Source organism: Uloborus diversus, chromosome 1 (genome assembly GCF_026930045.1).
Source record: "Uloborus diversus isolate 005 chromosome 1, Udiv.v.3.1, whole genome shotgun sequence".
In the NCBI taxonomy this organism is placed as follows: Eukaryota; Metazoa; Arthropoda; class Arachnida; order Araneae; family Uloboridae; genus Uloborus; species Uloborus diversus.
The window spans coordinates 195,764,235-195,787,705 of record NC_072731.1 but is presented as its reverse complement, the minus strand read 5'-3'; the positions used below and the strand labels follow the sequence as shown (position 1 = coordinate 195,787,705).

The 23,471-nt window shown below is 35.5% G+C and overlaps 1 protein-coding gene across 1 annotated transcript; it reads left to right on the top strand.

Annotated features, from left to right (window-relative positions):
- The first annotated feature begins 18,212 nt into the window (after positions 1-18,212).
- Positions 18,213-20,555, top strand: LOC129218100 (uncharacterized). Its single transcript, XM_054852299.1, has one exon. The coding sequence runs from the start codon at positions 18,213-18,215 to the stop codon at positions 20,553-20,555; it is 2,343 nt and encodes a 780-aa protein (XP_054708274.1).
- Positions 20,556-23,471: the final 2,916 nt, after the last annotated feature.

Sequence of the window (23,471 nt, the reverse complement as noted above, 5' to 3'; positions counted from 1 at the left end):
TTTGCATTGAACCCTTCCCCCAGAAAAATTTGCAGTGACTGACGGGCTGCGCTGAGGTGCCCACAAGGGAGGTGGTTCATAGCGCAGACTGCGCCACTGAAATTCTTAATGGATGTTAGGCTTTTTTAGGGAATATCCTTCTTGAGGGGAGAGGGTGTTTTGAGGGGTATTTTTCTCTTTTTCTGGGGGGGAGGAGGTCTCTGCGATATCGAGGGGGGGTGCCCTTGACCTCAGGGCGGGTGGATACCCCTGCTTCTGAAGTGTTTCAATTGCAGGGGCTTATCCGCCATTTAGGGGGTCAGAGGGCTGGCTTTGAAAAGTTAATGATTTTACTTATGAATGCGCATGGTTTTTGTTGTCTTCCGAAAAAATTTGCATTGAACCCTTCACCCAGAAAAATTTGGAGTGAGTGACGGGCTGCGCTGAGGTCCCCGCAGGGGAGGTGGGTCATGGCACAGACTACGCCATTGAAATTCTTAGTGGACGTTAGTCTTTTTAGGGAGTATCCATCTTGAGGGGGGGGGGGGGTCCTGATTTTAAAAGGTGTGCCAGCACACTTGAGGAATAGATACCCTTGCGATCTAAATGGTGTTATTATCAAATAATTGTCTCTCTTGGGATGCTTTGGTAGTCTAATGATATGTTTGGTGGAAGTGAAGGTTGGGGGCGCTAATAAGGTTCTAACTTGAGAGGCATTAAAATTAAAATTACATTTCAGGTAAAAAGCGGAATACTTAGTTGAAAACCTGAGGGGACGTCTTCCCCATTATGTCTACCTTCGACTATACCATTAGGTTAATGAACAAGTGTAAAAGGTGTTAACAAACGTTTTAGAGTCCAAATATACACATTACTGCAGACACGTGTTTCGGGGGTTTCAAGGAATCCTTTTTTTTTCAACGCAAAATAGTGAGATTGTTGATGTAGGGACATTACTGGATGTCTTTAGGGAACATTCATTAATTACGCAAGGGTCCTAAGGGGGAGGGGGTTGGAAAAATGTCTATATATTTGGGGGGGGGGGGGGGTTCAAACCCATTCTTTTGCAATATTTTCCAAGTCGATGTTTTACATTTGAAATTGCGCGGTCAAGTGATTTGACAGGGATTATACACATTTCATTTGCGTCTGGAAAATAAATAACGTAGATAAGCTGTTTTTAATTTGTTTTACAAAGAATGAATAATGTTAAACATAATAAAAGAATCGCACTATGCATGGCATGTTTTATTTTTAATTAGTATCGCGTCATATACAAAAAAAAAATGTCGAAAAAACATTCAGTCTAAATTTCTACTTTCTAGTAAATATTTAATTACACAAAAAAGTTTAATTTAATAATAGTAAATTTAATTTCGATTCCAGTGATGTTAGACTCGTTATTTTATTATTTTGGAAAACGAAATGGAATCTTACGTAAGAATAGGGGGAGGGGTTTGAAAAATCTTCCGTACCCTTACATGGGGGGAGGAGGGTCAAAAATTGCCAAAATCATCCTTACGTAACTAATGAACGGCCCCTTACATGCAAAAGCTTACTATTTTGTTGAAAAAAGAGCACCTTAAAACTCAAAAACAATGTTTCTGCAGTACTCTGTATATTTGGGTTACAAAACGTTTGTTATTTCATGTTACTTCTCGGCACAATGGTATTTATTTATTTCTTAATAAAACAAGTTTTACTTCTGTAATTTCTAACTTTAATTCCTTCCTATGGGTGCAAATAAGTTTTGACACAAAACTGTGGAATTGTAATTTTTAGGAGATTTTGTCTCTTTTGGGGATATTGCTCTTGGGGAAGAGCTTCATAGGTGTTGCGCCTTCGCTCTTGGGATGAATAGATTTGGAATGATTTTAAAATCGAATGATTGCTTTTCGCTTGCTTTATTCGAATGGGTTATAGTTGAATGTTTGGCGTCGAATTTCCGATAATTGAGAGATTTCATAATAATCAAACGATATTTTTCGAACGAAAATTGTTAATTATCATATGAGCGGATTTTTGGAGGGGCATGCGTTGTGTGACTGGCGGATACAACGGGAGGGTCATGGGGGTCATGACCCCCCTCCGTCCCACCCTAAACCTACAGTATCCGTACACATAGTGTTCAAACACTTCATGCATAAAATGTAAACGATGACAGTATCTTTTCATTTCATGAATAATTTTTCAAAGTAAATATTTGAACTACTACTTCGTTTCATTGCTCATGAAATTAATTTGCAACGTTTATCTCCAATTAGGTGCCTTATTCCTGATTGATTTGATGCTTTTTATTGACTCCCAAACACGTTCAGACATTTTTCGTATCAAAAACGGAAATTTCGTTCATGAGGGGGGGGGGCACTTTCTTCAACACGACCCCTCCCCACCCATAACGGTTTTCTGTATCTGCCCCTGGTGTGATTCGGCGGTGAAATCTTGAAACAAAGGGTAGAGAAACGCTTTCCATACTGTTTTGAACTTGACAGTTATTAAGATTAAATATGTACAATTTTTATTAAAAAGTGAGTGATAATGAAAATATGGGCGGGTCTTTGGGCGACACTAGCAGGTTTAAACTTGAGAGTTGTTTAAACTTAAAAATATATTGAACTAGTATTGCACAAACTGTGTAATTGAGAATTTAAGGTGGTCTTAGCTCTTTTTCGGATCATTGTTTCTTAGGTGGAGGGGGGAGGTGGAATTGTCATAACAGGCGCGCCATTGCTCACAGGAACAGACGAACACCTCTGTTATTCTATAAGGTTTCAGAATCAAATAATTGCTTCTAAAGCGCTTTTATTTTTTTCGGATGGGGTTACTCAGAGAGCACACTTCGTTGAGATAAAGGTTTTAAAACGATTGTTAACGCTGTGACAACCATGTCAAAACGTTTGGGAAACGTTTTAACGCAATGTGTTTATAATGCAGTGGTGCCCATCCCCCCCCCCCCCCCCGGCGATGGCAATTAACCCTCAAATGCGACGAAGAACCCCCAGAACTAGAGCACCCTAAAATAAGACGAAAAGCCCTCTTATAAGTTACCCTCTCCTCTTCAAAACTTTAATGGCGCGGTCTACGCCATGGATCCTCCCAGCCCCCCCCCCCCCGCCCTCTCTCTCGTGGGAACCCTTGTATAATATATTGCCTGTTGTCGAATGTTCGGTTATCGAGCGTCTCGGATAATTTGAAAATCCAATACGTAATCTGCTTTTCAGAGAAACTTGGTAATCAATTTGTCCTTTTTGAGGACCAGCGCATGGAAAATGAAGCGCAGCTACGAAACCTTAAATTCCGAAATGGATTGTCGCGAGCCAAAGCATTTTCAGTAGTTTTGCCTCAACACACTTTACAAGAAAAAAAAAAAAAAACTCATAAAATCAGCACATCAATTGACTCCAAATTTTTAAGTTGAATAAATAATATACTAATCAACATTTGTGAAAATATGAGGAATATGACATTAAAAATATAAGGAATATGACATAAACAGAAGCGAGTAAAACAAGAAAAACATTTAAATTCAACTACACACGCAAAAATAAATGCTACGCACACAAGAAGTCACAAATATCTTGCGTGTGGAATTAAAAAAAAAAATAAATAAAAAAAAAAACAATAATCTGTATAAAATATAATTTTTATTTAAAAAAATGGGTCAAAGAGTGGAAGCTAAAACTAATCCCACACGACAATCTTAAATATTTCTTTTTAATGCATTCAGAAACATTTCAACTTCACTCCCTGCACTTTTAATTACATATTTAAGTCAGCGAATGAAAAATAAAAAAGAGCGAATCAAGAAAGAAAAAAAAAAATCATGAACTTCAATGCACTTCAAGCCACACTTGTAACTTTCAATGCGCCGGGAATCCCAATCTTCTGGAAAACGCAGCCAGAAATATTTTACCCTCCCACCTCATGTATCATTCAGATTAATATAATTCTAATAACAAGAACACACACACACACAAAAAAGCAAAAGCAATAAACAAGAATAAATGAGTCCTTTTGCGCAGAGCAACGATTCCCCTACTTGTTTACATTATTAACTTCATGTTTGAGAGATCGAAACCGTTCGAAATAATCACGTGATATCTGAGAATCATTACTTTAAATGCATAGCCGTTCGAATAAATCACTCAAAATGAATGTAAAAAAATTAAAAATCGAGAAATCAACCAGTTACACAAATTGAGATGGAAGGGAGAGGAGGTGATAGCGTATCATTTCAATCACTCCGGGGAATCCCCTGAAGGCCACCAAGAGTCAAGGGCCCGTTGCCAGTTTTTTAGCCGCCACCCATAAACTTATAAAAGTATTTACTACTCCAAGCCGGGTCGTCCAAATGCCGAGCTCCTAGTTTCTGATAAGCTGTAAGTAGTGTTGACAAGCAATAAATACAATAACTTCTAAAAGCCAGGAGGGTTCGCCCCTTATTATACCCCTAAATGATAGACTTAATGGCACATTCCTATTTCGAGCGTAACCCTGCCAAAACAACTCGGGAATTCAACTGTTCCAAAAGTTAAGGGTATCCCCCCACCCCCTTTCGCTGGGCGATATGGCGCACCCTATCAAATGTTACGGGGCATCCGTCTAGAAAGAGCTCCCCCCAACTCCCGAAAAGAGATTTAAAAATCTCTCAAAAATTCACTTCTAAAAATTTCAGTTTCGCAGGCTGCGCTATGGACCCCCCCCCCCCTCCCGAAAATGAGATTTAAAGAACCCTCTCAAAAAACTAGACCTCAAAATTTTAGTGGCACTGACTACGCCATGCCCCCACCCCTTCCGAAAATGAAATAAAAAACACTCTGAAAAAACCGGCCAATGGCGCAAGCTGCACCATGCCCCCTCCCCCCTTTTAGTAAGCACCCCTGTAGCAGTAAACTGAATTCTGGAAAAGCTCAGAAAATGAACTACTTAAGTACTCGATTCAAACGTCTCGAGATCTCGATTTGAAACATCTCGACTTCTCGATTCAAAAGATCTCGAGAAGTCAATCGCTCGAGTATTCGATTATAAAGATCTCGAGAAGTCAATCGCTCGAGTACTCGATTATAAAGATCTCGAGAAGTCAATCGCTCGAGTACTCGATTATAAAGATCTCGAGAAGTCAATCGCTCGAGTACTCGATTCCAAAGATCTCGAGAAGTCAATCGCTCGAGAACTCGATTCCAAAGATCTCGAGAAGTCAATCGCTCGAGTACTCGATTCGGAAGATCTCGATTATCAATCGCTCGAGTTCTCGATTTCAAAAGATCTCGATTATCAATCACTCGAGTGATCGACTTGAAAAGTTCTCGATTATCAATCACTCGATTATCAGAAGTACTCGATTCCCGAGATCTCGATTATCAAAAGATCTCGATTATGCCCATCACTAATAGATACAGCCCTGAAATTGTTTTAGACTTTGCCAATCTTCAGTTGTAGTGGAGAACGAGGAACGACCATTTTCGCTATTGAAGAGAACTAAGTGTCCTTTGTGTACTCTCATTTCTGATAGTAAATTATCTTTATAAGCTCTATTAACAATAGAAGGAAGTTTAACCGCAAAACTTGGTTATAAGGACATTATAGAAGAATTTACTACAAGAAAACAAAGGAACACAGGAAGCACATTATTATTTACCTTAACCATCATAGTTTCTCCATCTGCAACTGTAAAGAATTTTCTTACATGAAAATCAGGAATTTATTTTAGAGTTTTTTTTCTATCAAAATAATATCCAAAAATTTCCTTCATATTTTTTTTTTGGGGGGGGGGGGGAGGGGGCACCATATTTGTCAGTGCCCCGGGGCACCCAAGTGTGTAAATCGGTCCCTGTGTTTTATATTATTTTTAGGGTTGTTTCAGAAGGGCAGGGCCCGATTAAATAAAAGTAAGGCCCTAGGCCCACAATAATTTCGAGGCCCCTTGAAGACTGATTTTTCGGGGACCCCTTTGTCTATCACAGAATTATGTAAATCATTTATCATGTGCATTCATGAATCCAATCCCCTTCGGGGCATCCACTAATTGTGATAAGGTAAACTCGGGTAATAATTAAAAAGAAAATTAATAAAAATTATCCTTTAAGTAAGTTTTTTTCCAACTAAAAAGTCGGGTTTTTTAAAAAATTATTGCTTTAAAAACACATGTATTTTTCGCGTAATTGTAATGCTATGTATAATTCTTTAAGTAATTTGGGGCCCCTTAGGAAGATGGGGCCCCCAGGCCTAGTTGGCCTTTGCGGTAATCAGACCCTGCAGAAGGGACGGACAGGAGATTTTTTTCCGCACCTCTCACGTGAGGCAAATCATGTGACTTCAAGGCACGCTGCAATTGGTGGAATAATAATACCTTTTGGCACAAAAATTATTTGTGACTTAATTCTTTTCTGAGGGGGGGGGGGGTGAGCCACAAATTTCACCCTCTGTTTTACACCAACCACTAAGATTTCTTTGCAGGGTTGCCACTCAATTCTGGCGGGGGGGGGGGGGGAATTATCTGTTTTTTTTTTCCTATATGGATATACAGCATTACAGAGAGCAATCACTGATATTTGTATAAGAACATGAACATCCTGATAGTTTCATCACAAGGGGGAAAACGCAGATAAATAAAAGTAAAAGGAAGTAAACAAGAATTCAACAACACTGAAATAATAGCATGGTGACTGAATATTTATACTTAACTTTTTATTCAAAAAAAAAAAGACTTCTCTTAATCATTACTTGGACCTTAAAAGATGAGAAGAGTAAAATTGAAGCAGAACAATGAATATTGTTGACGAATCTTAAACTCACTAAATTGAATTAGCATAAAATTTAAGATGCATGCATGAATGTCAAATAAAACATTAAATAATTTTTGCATTTTCGATAGACATTTTAATATTTAACTAAACAAACAAACAAACAAAAATAAATAAATAAATAAATAAATAAAATAAAATAAAAATAAATTTAAAAAAAGCAATAAAGTAAAATTACCACAGTAAATAAATAAATACTTTTTTGCCGAAATAACAGGAAATCCGTTTTTTAGCATAAATAAAGATTACTGAATACACGTGTTCTGTTCATTTGCGCTAAAAACGTTGCATATTTCCTGTAAAATTACCATATTTTATTTCGTTTATTTACTTATATTTGAGCACAATTCAACAATTAAAAAAATAAAGAAAAAAAATGTGAAGTCTCTGCCATTAAACAGGTTTCTAAGCAAATTTTCAATATTCCCTGTAGTTCCCCCCCCCCCTTTTTTTTTTTGGTGATTTTTGAATTCTATGCTTTTTTAGTTTTCCCTGTGGCATAGCAAATCAGGTTTGAAAGTTCAACTTGTTGCGAATACATTTTTAGGCATATGCTGTTATGTTTTGCATCGAAAAATCAATCTTTGAAATTTTTGCCCCCCCCCCCCCCTCTTTCCCAACAACGCCTTTTAGAAACAAGAACAAGCTCTTCAATTCAAATCTGAAACTGCGTTACTAATAAAATAATTTCAAAATGCTTCCGACATAATTCTTGCTGCTTCTTATATGAAATGACCCCCTGAATCCAAATATGACCTTTCTCCCCCCCCCCTCCTATACGTACCACTTTTCAAAAATGGCGACCACCAATTTTTTCCATTTTTTAGTTTTTGAGTTTTAGAGCTATTATTTTAAGGAAGGGAGTTTTGTATAAGCCATTAAAACTCTTCTGAGGGGCTAAAGAGGAGCAAAGTTCAAAAACATGCACATTTGAAGCATAGGCGGATTTAGGCCGAAATATTTGGGGGTGCAACAATAACAGGAATCCGGGAAGGGGGGGAGGTATTCCCGGAATAACAAGACAGTGGCGAAATCAGAAAATAATTTTAGGGCGGGACAAACTTTTAAGTCTTTAAAACGCAATGTAAATCATATTTAGTAGGATTATGGGATGGGCAATTCTTAACATATCAAACTGCAGAAAAAGTCTTAAACGAAAGTCGCCATTAGAAGCAATGAGTAAATCCAGCTACTGGTTTGGAATGGGATTCACGCCCCAGAAAAAAATTTTAAACAGTAGTTTTGAAAACCCAGTTTTACAGTTCTTGGTGATATTTTAGGGGCAAGAAAGGTACGTGTGACTCCAAGGCTATTTTTAGAAATTTTAGTCTTATAAATGTGATTATAGTCCATATTTATAGTTTGGGTTAGGAATGAGACTCATAGACTGTCTCCAATCGAATTTTTCAAAAGCAGATAAATACGTACCCCCCCCCTCCCCGCCCCCACGCTACCCCTTAACTTTTCAAAATTGAAGTTCCAAAAATACTAAGGAGGAAAATTTTTGATGCTGTTTCCGGACGGGGTGTTTTGGAGCTCTCCGCTGGAAATTTTCGAAATTGAGGTCCTAAAAATGAATTTCTGCAATACTCCATGGTATTAAAAAAAAGGATTCTCCCACTTAAATGTTTCGAAATAGTAGCTTTCAAAACCAAAATATTAACACTCTTTGATGATATTGCAGAAAGGGGATCGGAGGCCCTTGTTCTAATATTTTCCAAAATTAAAGTCTTAAACACATGAGTGTAAGACCATATTTGGTAACGTTAGGGACACTGCAATTTTCCAAAACTGAAGCTCCAAAAACTCAATTTTAAACGATTTTCGATGTAATTAGGTGATTAGAAGATCTTCCTTGGAAATTTTGCGAAAATGAAGCCCAAGGAACGAAATTTGAGGTACTCTGTAATAACTTTGGCTGGAGAATAAAGAAACTTCTCAAACAATTTATTGTTCAGTGCTGTGTTATTGTATAAAATAATTGCATGTTCCGTAATTGGGTATTTATTCGTATATCAATAGCAATTCTTGTATTTTAAAACAACAATGGCTAATTAAGTGGGCTTTGGAGAAGAAAAATTTTGAGGACTAATAGAAAAAATGAAAACGAAATAGAAAAAAAAAAAAAAAAAGGGAATGGGAGATATGAAAAAAAAAAAAAAAATAAGGATTATGAAGATTTTTTCCCCAACATTCTTTTTTTTTCGTAAAATAACTGCGTTTTTCCAAAATGAGATCTTTTCCTCTCTTCAATAATAAAGAATTTTTTTTAAAAAACATCTACTCAGCATATTGTGGGGAGGGTCACCACTCTTGTAACCCCTCCCCCTGGATGCACCACTGCAGCAAAATGTCAGGGAGTACTCCTTCAAAAATTTTTGAAAATTTACCTTAAAAATGTTGGTTTTCGGTTGATTTCGGTGTAGATTTTATTGATAAAGTTTTTCTTGCAATAGGCTTTTTTTTATTTGACTTAATTAGCCATTGTTGTTTTAAAATACAAGAATTGCTATTGATATACGAATAAATACCCAATTACGGAACATGCAATTATTTTATACAATAACACAGCACTGAACAATAAATTGTTTGAGAAGTTTCTTTATTTGCATGAAATTATTTATTAGTTTTTTTTTTTTCAAATGGAAAAAATTATTTTAATTCTTAATATGAGCACAGTTACGTTTTTCTTGCACTAGTGACGTGTGGTGATACACTGAATTCAAGTAAATTTACTAGTATAGCAGCTATGATTTTTTTCCCCCAACTGAGTTTCTGAGTAAAATATACTAAACTAATTTTTTTCAAAACCTAGCCAAAAATTTTGGGGGTGCGGCACTCCCCCTGGCACCCCCGTAAATCCGCCTATGATTTGAAGCAAGTTGGGAAGCTCATGGAAATACTCCCCTAAAATATTTTTAAATTCATCAAAATCTATCTTTTTATTTTTTAGTTATATGTTTTACAATTTTTTCTCTTATTTTTCAGCAGAAAACCAGAGCATACGACTCACTTCTATGAGCCCCATATCCAAAATTTATTTTTCACTTAGTAGAGAAAAAAAAGTTTTTTTGGAAGCATTGCATTATGCAGTCAGATTCGCACCGCAGATCTTCGGTAAAGAACCCTTTCCTATTATTCAACTTAATTCACAGAAAAAAATTAAGATTAAAATGGTCTCAAATGCGCTTGTACATTAATGAATATTTATATCTTTGGGGGATGTAATGCCACCATTATTTTTCAATATATCAAGAAGTGATAGACAAAAGCGTTGGTGCATCCCCAGAAAAAAAATATATATATCTATTAGTAGTACATTATACCCCTCGTATATTTAAGTTCATTTTAATCAGAATTATGTCTAGTCTAGTAATGTAAATTGAATAATACGGGAAAGCTCTGAACTAAAGATCTGCAATATGACTCTGACAAAGCAATACACGATGCTTAAAATATTTTTTTTTTAAAACAATTTTACAGTGTAAAATTTTTTTCGGACATGAGGCTAATAGAAGTGAGTCCTATACTCTGATTTTATGCCAAAAAATTAGAGAAAACAAATTTTAAAACAAAACCCCTAAGAAAAAAAATCAATTTTGATGATTTTAAAAATATTTTTGGTGGGAATACCCCCACGAGTCTCCTAATTTGCTCCAATTCTGCATGCTTCTCAACTTTGCACCTCTCTAGCCCCTCAGAAGAGCGTTTAATGACTACTAGGGATGCGTCGTTCATGAACGAACAGGTCATAAAAAACGAATCCTTAAAAAATGAACGGATCCACTCGTTAAAATAAAAAATGAACGACCGTTCTTTTGAACGATAAGCAGTTTGGAACATTGATGCACTTGGGATAAAATCTTTTTCTGTTCTCATTGCAAGTGTTGAGTAATTTTAAAGCACCCTAATATTTAGGTGAGTCTTTTTCTTTCCTTCTTAAATTAAGTTATCTGGTACTCCGACTGAGCTACCCATATACTACGTGTCCAAAAAAAAAAAAAAAAAAGTTGCACGCCTTATATTTGGTTGGACCACCTTTTGCGCGTATTACAGCTTTCATACGCCGTGGCATTGCTTCAGTGAGCTTTTGTAGAGTATCCGTTTTTATTTTCGCCTACAATTCCATCAAGAGGTCTCCTAAACGTTCGATAGATGAAGGACGTGTGGTGAGTGATCTTAAATCCTTTTCGAGTACGTCCCACAGATTCTCGATTGGATTGAGGTCTGGACTTTGTGGTGGCCAAATCATGTATTGAAATGATGCATCGTGCTCATCGAACCAAGATTTAACAATTGTAGCCGGTGTACTCTGGCGTTATCGTCTTGGTATACACCGCTACCGTCAGGAAAATAAAAGTCCATAGATGGCACAACATGATCATCCAAGATGTTAAAGTACTGCGCAGACTTCATTTGGTTGGTGCACAATGTAGCCGAGCCTAGTCCAGATGAACAGAAACAACCCCTGATCATGACACAGTCTCCGAAAGAGTGCACAGTGGGAACGAGACATGTAGGGTCCATTGTTTCGTGTAGCTCTCTTCGAACTCTGACGTGCCCGTCATTTTGAAAGAGCGTAAATCTTGACTCATCGGACCACATGACCTTTCCCCAATCATTAACAGACCAATTTTTATGATCGTTTGCAAATTGCAGTCTCTTTCTTCGATTAATAGCACTCACAAATGGCGTCCTTATTGCAACACAGCTTCTTAGTCCCGATTTTTGAAGATCTCGTCGCATTGTGCGCTTGGAAATTGTTTTACTTCCCTCGTTGAAGAGTGCTGTGAATTAAATGGTCGATTTCTTGCGATTTTTCTTCACTAATCGCTTCAGAGAACGCCGGTCACGTTCGTCCAGTATGGATTTACGACCACAAAGGTGTCGCGAACAGGTAGCTTCTCCGTCATTTTTCCACCTTTTAATAATGCGTTGAACAGTTCGCAATCCTATGCCACTAATTTCAACTATGTCTTTGCATTTTGTCCCACTTTGGTACAGGCCAACAATTTGTCCCTTTTTGAACTCTGTTACATCACTTCCTCGAACACAACTACCGATTCCAGCCATGCTTACTTCGAATTAAACAGTCTTCTAGTGCAACGTCCGCATTTTAAGCTTGCATCGAGCAAAGATTTATGCAAATATCTGTAATGCTCATCGAATCACCTTCTTCCAAAATTGGAACATTTAAAATCTGACCGCGACTTTTTTTTGGACACTTAGTGTATTTGTTACTTTTTTCGTTATACTGATCTATTGGTAATATTATATGTATGTATAGTGTTGTAGCTGGAAAAAAAATATTTAAAGGAACGCACCTCTTCCTTTCGGGTAGATGTCATGGTTGACAGTTGTTTGTTTTAGGGACAAAAAAGGTCAGTTTCGACAGCTTACTCCAGTTTTTATTTAAAAAGCAGACGTTTTATGCTTATAATATTTTTATTAAGTGTATGTATATTTAACGTACATAGTTTCAATAAATATTTCTTTATTCTCGAGTTTTATAATATTACTAGCTGCGTCTCCCGGCTTTGCACGGTCTACCCCGAAAATAAAAGTTATGTCAAGTGACGCATGTTCAACAACCAGGCTTGAATTTAAAAAAAAAAAATCATTAAATTTTTGTGGCAGATTGCAGAAAAAACCCGAAAAGGAAACATTTTAAATCCCCCGATTACAGGAAAAGCAGGAAATTTTACTTGTTCAAATTCGAGAAACAAAAAGGGCAACAGATCTTTCGTCTCAATGATTTTCTTCACGCTATAAAGTTTAATAAACGCATTGTTGCGGAAAGTTGAGATGAAGCACTGAATAATTATTTTAATGGAGGAAAGCCTTCGAAAAATAGGGATTTTATGTCGAAATCTAAGTGTCAAAAATAATAGTTTTTAATTGATATCTCTGCTAATTATTATCGGAGGATTGTGTTAAATAGCCAAACATAAAGACGAGAAGATTACAAATCCATCGATACCTGGTTTGATAGTCAGTGCACTGTCGGGAGAAGAAACTTGGAAATAGATACATACAAAGATACATACGCTCAGTTTTTAATTATATAAGATAACCTGTTTCATATATATATATATATATATATATATATATATATATATATATATATATATATATATATGTGGGACAGCCGAGCTACTGGCAATAACTATGAAAATGCTTGTACTCACTTATAAAACCACTCATTGATGACATCTAGATACTAAACATTTAATGATAACTAAACTACACATAATTAATATTTACAAAAATGATTACAATGCAGGAGTGCAGCCGTCTTGCTGCTCGTCTTTATACCACGTCTTACGTCTTTCGTCTCATCAAAGTGATTCACTAATCAAAAAGTTATACCGCCCTTGGCGCTGTTCGTTCTGTCGCCGGACCCTACGTCATCATCTCTTGGCAAGTTTTACATACAAGAAAGCTAAAAGGTAAGAATAGCTATGCAAGTGTACCAGGATGTACCAGAGTCGGCACCACAAGTTCGGCCGTCCTGCACTCGACTGGACCTCTAGGCGAACCTAAAAATATAGTAAGCAAAAAAAAAAAAAAAAAAATTAAACTAAAATTAAATTGGTTGCAAAAGTTTTTCATCTTCAAATTTTCAGTCTCTGATTTTGCTCGTCTTAAAATTGCTCCTTTTCACAAAAATGTTCGTCTGCAAATAAAAACTGTCCGTCTTTAAAAATTGTCCATCTTTAAAAATTTCTTCTTCGTCCTCGTCTTTAAAAAAATTCGTCTTCGGCTTTAAAAAATATCGTCTTTGTCTTTAAAAAATATCGTCTTCGTCTTTAAAAAATATCGTCTTCGTCTTTAAAAAATGTCGTCTTCGTCTTTAAAAAATATCGTCTTCGTCTTTAAAAAAATATCGTCTTCGTCTTTAAAAAATATCGTCTTCGTCTTTAAAAAATATCGTCTTCGTCTTTAAAAAACGTCGTCTTCGTCTTTTAAAAAAAACTTTGTCGTCGTGCGTTTCGTCTTTTATCATTTGTTTCGTCTTTCTTTCGTCATTTGTGTTTTCGTTCATCTTTTTCGTCTTCTTTTGGTATTCGTCTTTCATCTTTAAATTGAAAGTATGGACAGTTGATTTCAAAAAGTTGGTGTTTTCTTCTTCTATTTTTCTTACACCTCTTTGCTTCTTTTAATCTTTTTGTTTAATTAACATTCTGAAAAGTTGTTCCATGGTTTAAGGAATTCTGCGCATGTTGATGTGCAGTTTGGTCCTTCGTGAGTTCCTTCTTTGATGACATCAAACGTATTTCCTCCTTTCACCTTCGTTATTCTGTACGGGCCTAGGTATTTCGGTTTAAGTTTTAGGTGAGGTCCAAATTGCGTTCTTTTGATGGCGACCAAATCGTTAACTTCGTAAGGCTTCGGTTTTTTCCTTCGTAAATTGTATGTCTTCTTGTTTTCTTCCTGAATTTTAAAAATTTGTTCCTTTGCATGTTTTCTCATATCTTCTCTTTGGGATTCAAAACTGGCTTGAAATTCAACTTCAATCATTTCTTTCAGCTTTTCAAGTCCTGCAACCTTCATCTTCGTTCCAAAAAGTAATTCAAATGAAGTTTTATTTATGCTTCTTTGATATGTTGAGTTAATGGCTTGTTGCAGTCTATTCGTGTGTTTGTACCATTGAGCAGGGTTTTCCAAGGACAATTTAGAAAGAATTGCAATAATTGCTTGATTAATTCGTTCGACTTGGCCATTTGCTCTTGGTAATCCTGTCGTTATAAAATGATGATTAATGCCCTCTTTTGCGCAGTAATCAGCAAATTCACTAGAAGTAAATGCTGGTCCTTTATCCGAGATTATTTGAGAAGAGTTTCCAAATACAGTCTTTTGAAGCTCTAATTTGGCTATGGTTTCAGCAGACGTCATTGTTTTTGTTGGGTAGATCCATACAAACTTAGTAAAGGCGTCAACTACAACAAAAATGTGTTTGTAATTTTTTTTAGTACTCTCTATGGGTCCAATGTGGTCAACATGATACGTTTTCAGGGGGACGTCTTCTTTATGCAATGGATGCAAAAGTCTTTCTTTTTTTTCCTTTTTATGGTTCAAAAGTATACAATGGACACAATTTCCTATTATTTTTTCTATTTTCTGTCTTAGTTTCGGGATAAAATAATATTCTTCTATTTCCTTTTCAGTATACTTGATACCTGAGTGACTTTTCTCGTGCGCATTTCTTATTATCTCTGTTTGCATATTCTCTGGCACAACCACTAATTCTTTACCTTCAACAAATTTATATAATATTCCATTTCTATCACAATAATCTTCATAATCTGAAATTTTAAGTAATTCCTTAATAGTTTTAATTTTAGTATCTTTATCTTGAGCTGATTTCAGCTGTGGCAACAAATTATCGACTGAAATGCAAAACGCGTCGATAGGGGAGCGACTGAGAGCGTCAACATGTGGCATCTTGCTTCCGGGACGATGTTCAATGTCATAATTAAATTCCTGTAGTAACAAAGCCCAACGAGCTACACGGGTACATAAGCCTCGTTTTGACAACGTTTTCTCAAACGCGGCGCAATCGGTTACAATTTTGAAATGGATACCCAAAAGGTAAACACGGAACTTCTTTATCCCTTCGATGACGGCTAGGGCCTCAAGTTCATAACTAGAATATTTCTTTTCGGCATCAGTCGTTTTTCTACTCATGAAATAGGTTGGATGAAAATTCTTTTCATTCGGTGGCTTTTGCATTAAAATTGCAGAATGCCCTTCTAGGCTAGCGTCCGTATGAAGTTCAGTCTCAAATTTAGGGTTGTAGATTCCCAGGACAGGTGTGTCAGCTAACAACATTTTTAATTGGTTGAAAGCATGTTTTTCTTAGACTCCAAAATGAAATTTTCGATCTTTTTTCAAGAGATCACTTAACGGCCTAGCTATTATGGAATATTTCGGGATAAACTTCCTAAAATATCCTGTTAAACCTAAAAAGCTGTGAACCTTTTTCAAATTAGTCGGTTCTGGAAAATTAAGAACTGCTTTAGTTTTTAAAGTAGATGGGAAAATATTTCCACCCTCGATTACATGTCCTAAAAAATCAATACGTTTTTTCAAAAAATGGGACTTCTTAAAATTGACTTCAAGTCCGTATTCGCTTGCAGTTTTTAAGACCAGTTCAAGGCGTTCAATACCTTCTTCGGGAGAGGAAGACAAAATGATTATATCATCCATATAAGGCAAAACAATACCTTTATTAATTAATTCTCGAAAAATAGTGTTGATATATCTTGTACAGATCGCCGGAGAGTTACATAACCCGAAAGGGACTTGGCGAAATTGGTATTGTCCTTCATGCGTTACAAGTGACGTATATCTTCTGCTCTCTTCACTTACATTTACATGAAAAAAAGCGTTTTTGAGGTCAATAGTACTAAAAATATTGGAGCCCTACAGTCTCTCCAAAATATCTTCAATTAGTGGAAGGGGAAATCGATCTTTTACTATAACCTTATTTAGTTTTCTATAATCAATGCATACGCGCGGTGTCCCATCTTTCTTTTTTACAATAACTACTGGACCGCAATAATCAGAGGAACTGGGTTCCACTACACCTTCTTTTAACCATTCGGCAACCTGAGCTTCGATGATCATTTTTTCTGAGAATGCCAACCTACGGGGATGATGAGATATAGGTACGTCATTTTTTACCAAAATTTTTAACTCAACATTAGTGGTTTTAATTTTTTGAGGCACATAGTTTGAAATCAACGTCTTTACTTTAGATCTTAAATCATGAGGAATATCAGGGGAAATATTCAATTCAACTTCTTCAACACATACATTAATTGGCAAGACAGATAAAACATCATAATGTTCTGCATCTTTGGGTTTAGCTTGAATCGTAACACCATTATCATCAATTATTGTTATTCCTTGCATCAAAACATTTAGTCCGATAATTACATCGTAAGTCATTATTTCGTTATTCACCACAACTACATCTGCTTTACATTTAAAATTGTCAGTTTGAATATCACTCTCAAAAACTCCAACTGGTTTTACTTGACATTTACCGAATCCTGACAAAACAGCATTTAAAGGAAGTAATTGAAATCGCTTACCAGGAGAATTCAATTTCTTGAAAATTGATTCCCGGATTAATGTGGCTTGTGACCCTGAATCGACAATAGCATTTTTTACCACTGAGTTACCAATTTTTACTTCTTTATTTAAATTTTTCTTCTTTGGAACATTTAAATGAGCAACGTCTGGTTTCTTATTAGGGCAATTAGAAGCTTTGTGCCCAAAATTTTCGCAGTGAAAACATTTAAGTCCCTAATCCTTGTGTACACAATTTTTCGAAATGCGGTTTTTCAAACCGCAATTGTAACAAATTTTTTCTTTATAATTTTCGTTGTTTGTGTTATATCGTGTCTTCTCATTATTTTGTTCATAGTGTATCTTATTTTTATTGTTTAAATCTCTTTTGAAATTGGAAGCATAACCACTCTTTTTTAAGCGATGCGATGTGTGCGTAAATCTGTGTGTATGCACTTAGGCGCGTGTGTGTGTATGTGTGTAATGGCGTGTGTGTGGGAGTGTGTATGTGCGTAACGATGCGTGTGTGTGTGTGTGTGTGTGTGTTTGTAGGACATGAACGCCACCGACCAGGAAAAACGGCTAAAGCGGGACAGTGCTCAGGTCTGGAGGCCGGTGGGCGGTGGTGCTGCCAGTCCAAGCTGAAAAAAGTAACCACAACGCCAAGGACCGTCAAATGAAAACAATAAGCAATCTTGATTGCTCAAAAAAAAATTATTATCAGTTAAGTTATAAATACCTAGGAAAACCCTCAAAAATGATATCTTCAGCAGAAAAGAGGAACAAACTCGACTAAAAATTTCAATGATGCAGTTTGCGCTTTCTTGAAATTTTGAAAGTTTGCTTCTACATTTTTTTTTTTTTTTTGCAAAGATAATTGAATTCTAATTTTTTGATTATTTTTCAAAAAATTATTTGATTTTCGAAAAAACGGACCCTGTGAAAAATCCTGGACAGACCCCTTATGTTTTTTAATGAATAATTGTTAATGATAAATAGTCAAACAAAGAATTCCCGTGCTTAACAATTTTCTAATTTTCCGCTTGGTGTTTTTTCCAGAATCTTTTATGATTAATAATAAACCCTATGTTTAAAACATAAAAATTCATTGTTTCATAATGGCGGGCAAACAATTGTTTTGTATTCTGAGTGAACAATTTTATAGCTTCGGAATCGCTTAATGTATCATTATTTAGAACTGCCGTACTTAAAGTGATTTTTTCTAATTTTAGGGGTTGCTTCAATAGTGCATGCATCAATAGTTGCATGAAAGTTTGCTATCAGTGGCTTTTTTTTTTCACTCCGCAATTAAACTTTTTTTTTTAAATAGTGTTTCCGCATCAAAACTCATAAATGAATTTTTTTTCAGATGGTGGACGAAGCAGTAAATTCAATCCAGATGTATTAAAAGAATGTGACATGAATGGAGATTTAATATCAATTTGGTGTGTGAGTGGTTATAAACCTGATGAGGCCATTTGTACATTTTGCAATGTCGCAATTTCCTGCAAACATCATGGATCTGCAGCAGTCAAACGACACTCAAAAACCGCTCGGCATGTTACTGAGTGCGAAAAGCACCGTGACAAGGATGGTGTACTGAAAAAAACAACGCAAACAAGAATCAACTACACTAATTCAAGAGGAATAGAGTGTGAAATGAGTCACGGTGAAAAAGTTTCAGCTGCTGAAATACAGTTTGTTGTTTCCTTGGCTGATAAAGGCATACCATATACCTTTTCTGACACAGCCACAATGCTGTTTCCTCAAATGTTTACGGATTCTAAGATAGCTAAGGACTTTACTTGCTCCAGAACCAAAGCTTCTTATTTAATTTCAGATGGTCTCGGTCCTTATTTTAAAGACCAACTTTTAAATGAGATTAGAAGCTCTGGATCGTACTATTCCATTATAGTAGATGAAACACCTTTACCAGAGAAACGCTTGCAGCAGATGGATGTTTTTGTTCGTTTTTACAGCAATATAAGTGAACGAGTAATTGCGCAGCACTTGCAAAGTTTCCATATAGGCCACGGAACTGCCGATGTTATGTTTCAGTGCGTAAGGGAAGTTTTTGATCAATTACCAAATGAAAAGCTGCTATGTTTTTTTAGTGATGGCCCGAATGTGATGAAAAGTTTGGTCGCAAAAGTGAAGGCCCAAATTCCTCAAATATTGGATGTTTCGACTTGTAATCTTCACAAGGTCCACAACAGCTTTTCAAAAGCTTTAACTGTTTTCGGGGGTGATGTAGAACTATTAATTGTTGACTTGTATTATTTTTTTAAACATTCGTCTGCCAAAAGTGCCGATCTGAAAGAGCTGCAAGAGCAGTTAAGTGTGGCCGACAGAGTTCTTGTTCGACATGTTAGTAGTCGTTGGCTTACTTTAGAGACATCACTGATCCGCTTCATTGATATGTTTGAGTTGATCAATACTTTCTTTCGAAAAGGTCTAAGCTCAAAGAGTAGAGATGGAGCTCGCTGTAAGCGAATTAAACAAGCTTTACATGACAAATCGCTTTTACCAAAAGCCCTCTTTTTGAGAAATGTTTCAGACATTCTCAATAGGTTTGTGGGTCTTTTCCAGACAGAAGCCCCTCTTATCCATATTCTGTATGATGAGATGGTATCTTTAGTGAAGACTTTATTAGGGCGCTTTCTGACTAATTTGTTCTTCCAGAATTTGCCAGGAACCGACTTGAAGGTATTAGATGTCAGCAAAGCTGAATATTGGAAGACTGCTTCAGCGATCGACATCGGTTTGGACACCCAAAAGGCAATGGCAACATTATCTGATGCAGAAAAGAAATCATTTTATCTGGGTGCCAGATCTTTTTATCTAGCGTGCAGGAAGAAATTGCTTAAAACCCTGCCACTTGACAACAGGTTATTATACCATTTGCAAGTTTTACATCCAGTAATGAAAATGGAGGAGACATCCATTCTGTCTATAAAATACTTGGCTTCAAATACTTCAATTGTAAAGCCTGAAGAGGTTTCTTTGTTAAAAGATGAGTGGATACGTATTCAAGCTGAACCTGAAGAAGAGTCAAGTATCCAGATTCTTACAGAGTCAAGCAATAGCAATAATTACATACCAATTGATGTATATTGGAAAAAGTTTTTTGATAAAAAAGACAATTTGGGTAATAAAAAATACCCTTTTGTAACTAAGCTTTTCCAAGCTTTTTTATGTGTGCCTCATGGTAGTGCAGATATTGAAAGAGGCTTTAGCACGAACAAAAAGCTTCTTGACAATAGAGGAACTTTAAATTGCTATAGTGTAAATGGTTTGAGGCAAATTAATTCTCATATCACTAGGATAGGCGGAATAGAAAAATTTAAAGTTAATAGGGACATTATCAAAGCCGCACGTGCAGCTTACAAAAACTACACAACAAGAGTTCAGAAAGAAAATGAAGGTGAGAAACGCTGTCGTGAAACTGAGAACTCGGTCACAGAACTGCAAGAAGCTGAGAATAAAATAAAACAGAAATTAAAAGCTTCACAAGAACTGTTGGCCAGTGCAGAAAAAAATATTCAGGATGGGATAGAAAAAAAAGATATGGCTATAATAGAAGGTGGACAAATTCTTTTAACCGAAGCTAAATCTGGAATTACTGCAAATTTAGCAGAGTTGGAAAATGTTCGAAAGCAACTTGCAATGAATCTGCCTAAAAAACTCAAAAAGTAGTACTTTTGTTTTATATTCTGTTTCCATTTTTGTAATAACTTTGCAATCTGAGCTCTTTTTCTAGAAATGTTTCATTTTATTATGGTTATAATTTGAATGTCTGAAAAACATGTGTGTGGAATATTGCTAATCAATTAAAATCCTTTTTTTGTGTGTTAACTAGTCTTTTTAATTTTATTCAACCCTAATAATTTTGTTCCGAGTTTGAACAAATGTTGCAATTTCAATATTATTTTTCCTAAAATTGAAGTATCGAACTGCGAAGCATTTTGCTGTTCACCTATTGCAATAACATCTTTTAGTATTTTAAAACTATAACTATTGAAATTTAGAATGTTAATGCTTAGTTAAAATGAAAATATTTAAATTACCATAAATGTGTGTTTATGAGAGGTATTATGTGTATTATTCGAGCCTGCTCCCAAACACGATACTGTTGCTCCCAAATGGAATTTTTCCTGCTCCCAAACCACACTTAGTCACTTGCACCCCTGCGATCATCATTTGACATTTTCAGCTTGGTTCTGTCGAAAGGTTTCTCATTTCTAGCTAAATCATTTTTCATTACTTCGTATACTTTGAGCTTTTCTTTAAAATCATTTATATCACGCGCACCATAAGGAATTGTTTTACTTTCCGGTTTATCTTGAATTCCCTTTATTACATAACTGATAAGAGATATGTCATCAATACGTCCAGAAAGAGCCAATTGTTTCATCTTTAAAAAATATTCTCTTGCGTAGTCTCAGAATGTCGCATTTTACGCTCGCTCATTAAACTATGAAGCGAAGCCGAATTAACTTGTGTGGAATATTCGCTGATTAGCGCTTTCTTTAATTTTTCATATGAATTAATATTTTGTTCGGTTTTGATAAATACTGCGGCATTTCCTCCAAAACAACGTTTAGCAAAAATAAATTTTTGAACTTCAGTAAGGTTAAATAACTTAGAAACACTTTCAAAAGTTTCTACCCAAGAAGAAATGTTCTCATGCGGTTCTGCATTAAATTTCGGCAGGGAGTGTTCAATATCAGAATAATGTAAAAGATAGCTCGTAGCCAAAACATTGCCTGAATCAGAATAATTAATTACAGGCGGCGGTGCTACTTTGTTTTCAATTCCAACGGCTAAATCGTCACTAATAACTTCCTCGTTCTCACCGGACTGCAGATGATCCGAGAATGAGTCATCTTCTGACTCGGAAGGTTCGGCAAGCTTTACCAGCGCAGTAATATCTGTCAGAAAGGAGAGAATGATTTTTGCTAACTCAGATTTATTTCCTTCCAAGGGAATGTTCAAAAAATTTGCAATAGTTATTATTTCGTTAAGAGAAAATTTTTTCTCAATGTCTTTTAATTTATTTTTGAATTCATCTGATTCTGGGTTTTATTCAAATCCCGTAAAATTTCTTAAGCGCTTTCGATTGGAACTGTCCCCGTTATCAGAAAATATAAAACGGTGGAGAAGCACTATTTTTTCTCGCTTAAAGTTTCTGAGCGCAAATTCAATGTTTTTAATCTCTTTCAATTGCATATTTGAAGAAAATAAATTCACAATTCACTCACCCCTTTTCCGGATGCTTGAAATCAAATAATCCAACAGAGAATTTCAGATAGTTCACAAGGCACAGTCACATTTCACTAAGTTCTTTTTTTTTTTTTTTTTTTCGGAAACAGTATCAATTAGTTTTCCGGTTAATCACACTTTCAAACATATAAAAGTCCAAAATAATTTTCGTGTAGGCGTTCCCTCATATCGATATCTCGCTTCTGAATTTTTTGTGGGACAGCCGAGCTACTTGCAATAACTATGAAAATGCTTGTATTCACTTATAAAACCACTCATTGATGACAGCTAGATACTAAACATTTAATGATAACTAAACTACACATAATTAATATTTACAAAAGTGATTTCAATGCAGGAGTGCAGCCGTCTTGCTGCTCGTCTTTATACCACGTCTTACGTCTCATCGAAGTGATTCACTAATCAAAAAGTTTTACCGCCCTTGGTGCTGTTCGTTCTGTCACCGGACTCTACGTCATCATCTCTTGGCGAGTTTTACATACAAGAAAGCTAAAAGGTAAGAATGGCTATGCAAGTGTACCAGGATGTACCAGAGTCGGCACCACATATATATATATATATATATATATATATATATATATATATATATATATATATATATATATATATATATATATATATATATATATATATATATATATATATTAGTTGTCTCTTTCATTTATTTTATGATTTACATTTTCTGAAATGCAACCAAAAGTACGTATTCAAAATTATTGTTTTTATTATTATTTTTGTTTGTTTTACCTTCATCTGTGACCATACTATGCTTGGAGATATATTTCTATTTAGAATTAGGGAAGTATTTTCAAGTAAATTCAATTTTGCAAATCTTCTGACGTTAAAAACAAATTATTTATTTATTTATTTTTTTTAATACAGTAAAATTTAACAACTTAATTTTGTGAGATGCTGAAATGAAACCTGCGATTTTTGGAATGAAAAACATATCTTACCATTTGGCAACTGAGAAATACTTACAAAATGAACTATAATTGCTTTATGCATCTAAACCTAAAAAAACTTTTTTTTAAAATTCATTTTTCATAGGCATATTTTCTTACTTTTAGATGATTTTAGTTATTTTTTCTTCAAAGAAGATTATTGATCTAATGAAACATTACGACTGTATGTGAGTATGTTGTGAAGACAGATTACCTGCAACTTTTTAAACAAACGAAGTCGTTCAAACGAACAAGTTGAATGAACGGATCAAAAGAATAAACGGTCCTCTGATGAACGGATCATTAAAAAGAACAACATTGTCCACGTCTAATGACTAATATAATGCTCCTTTTCCCATTAAATAAAAATAATGGCTAAGAAACT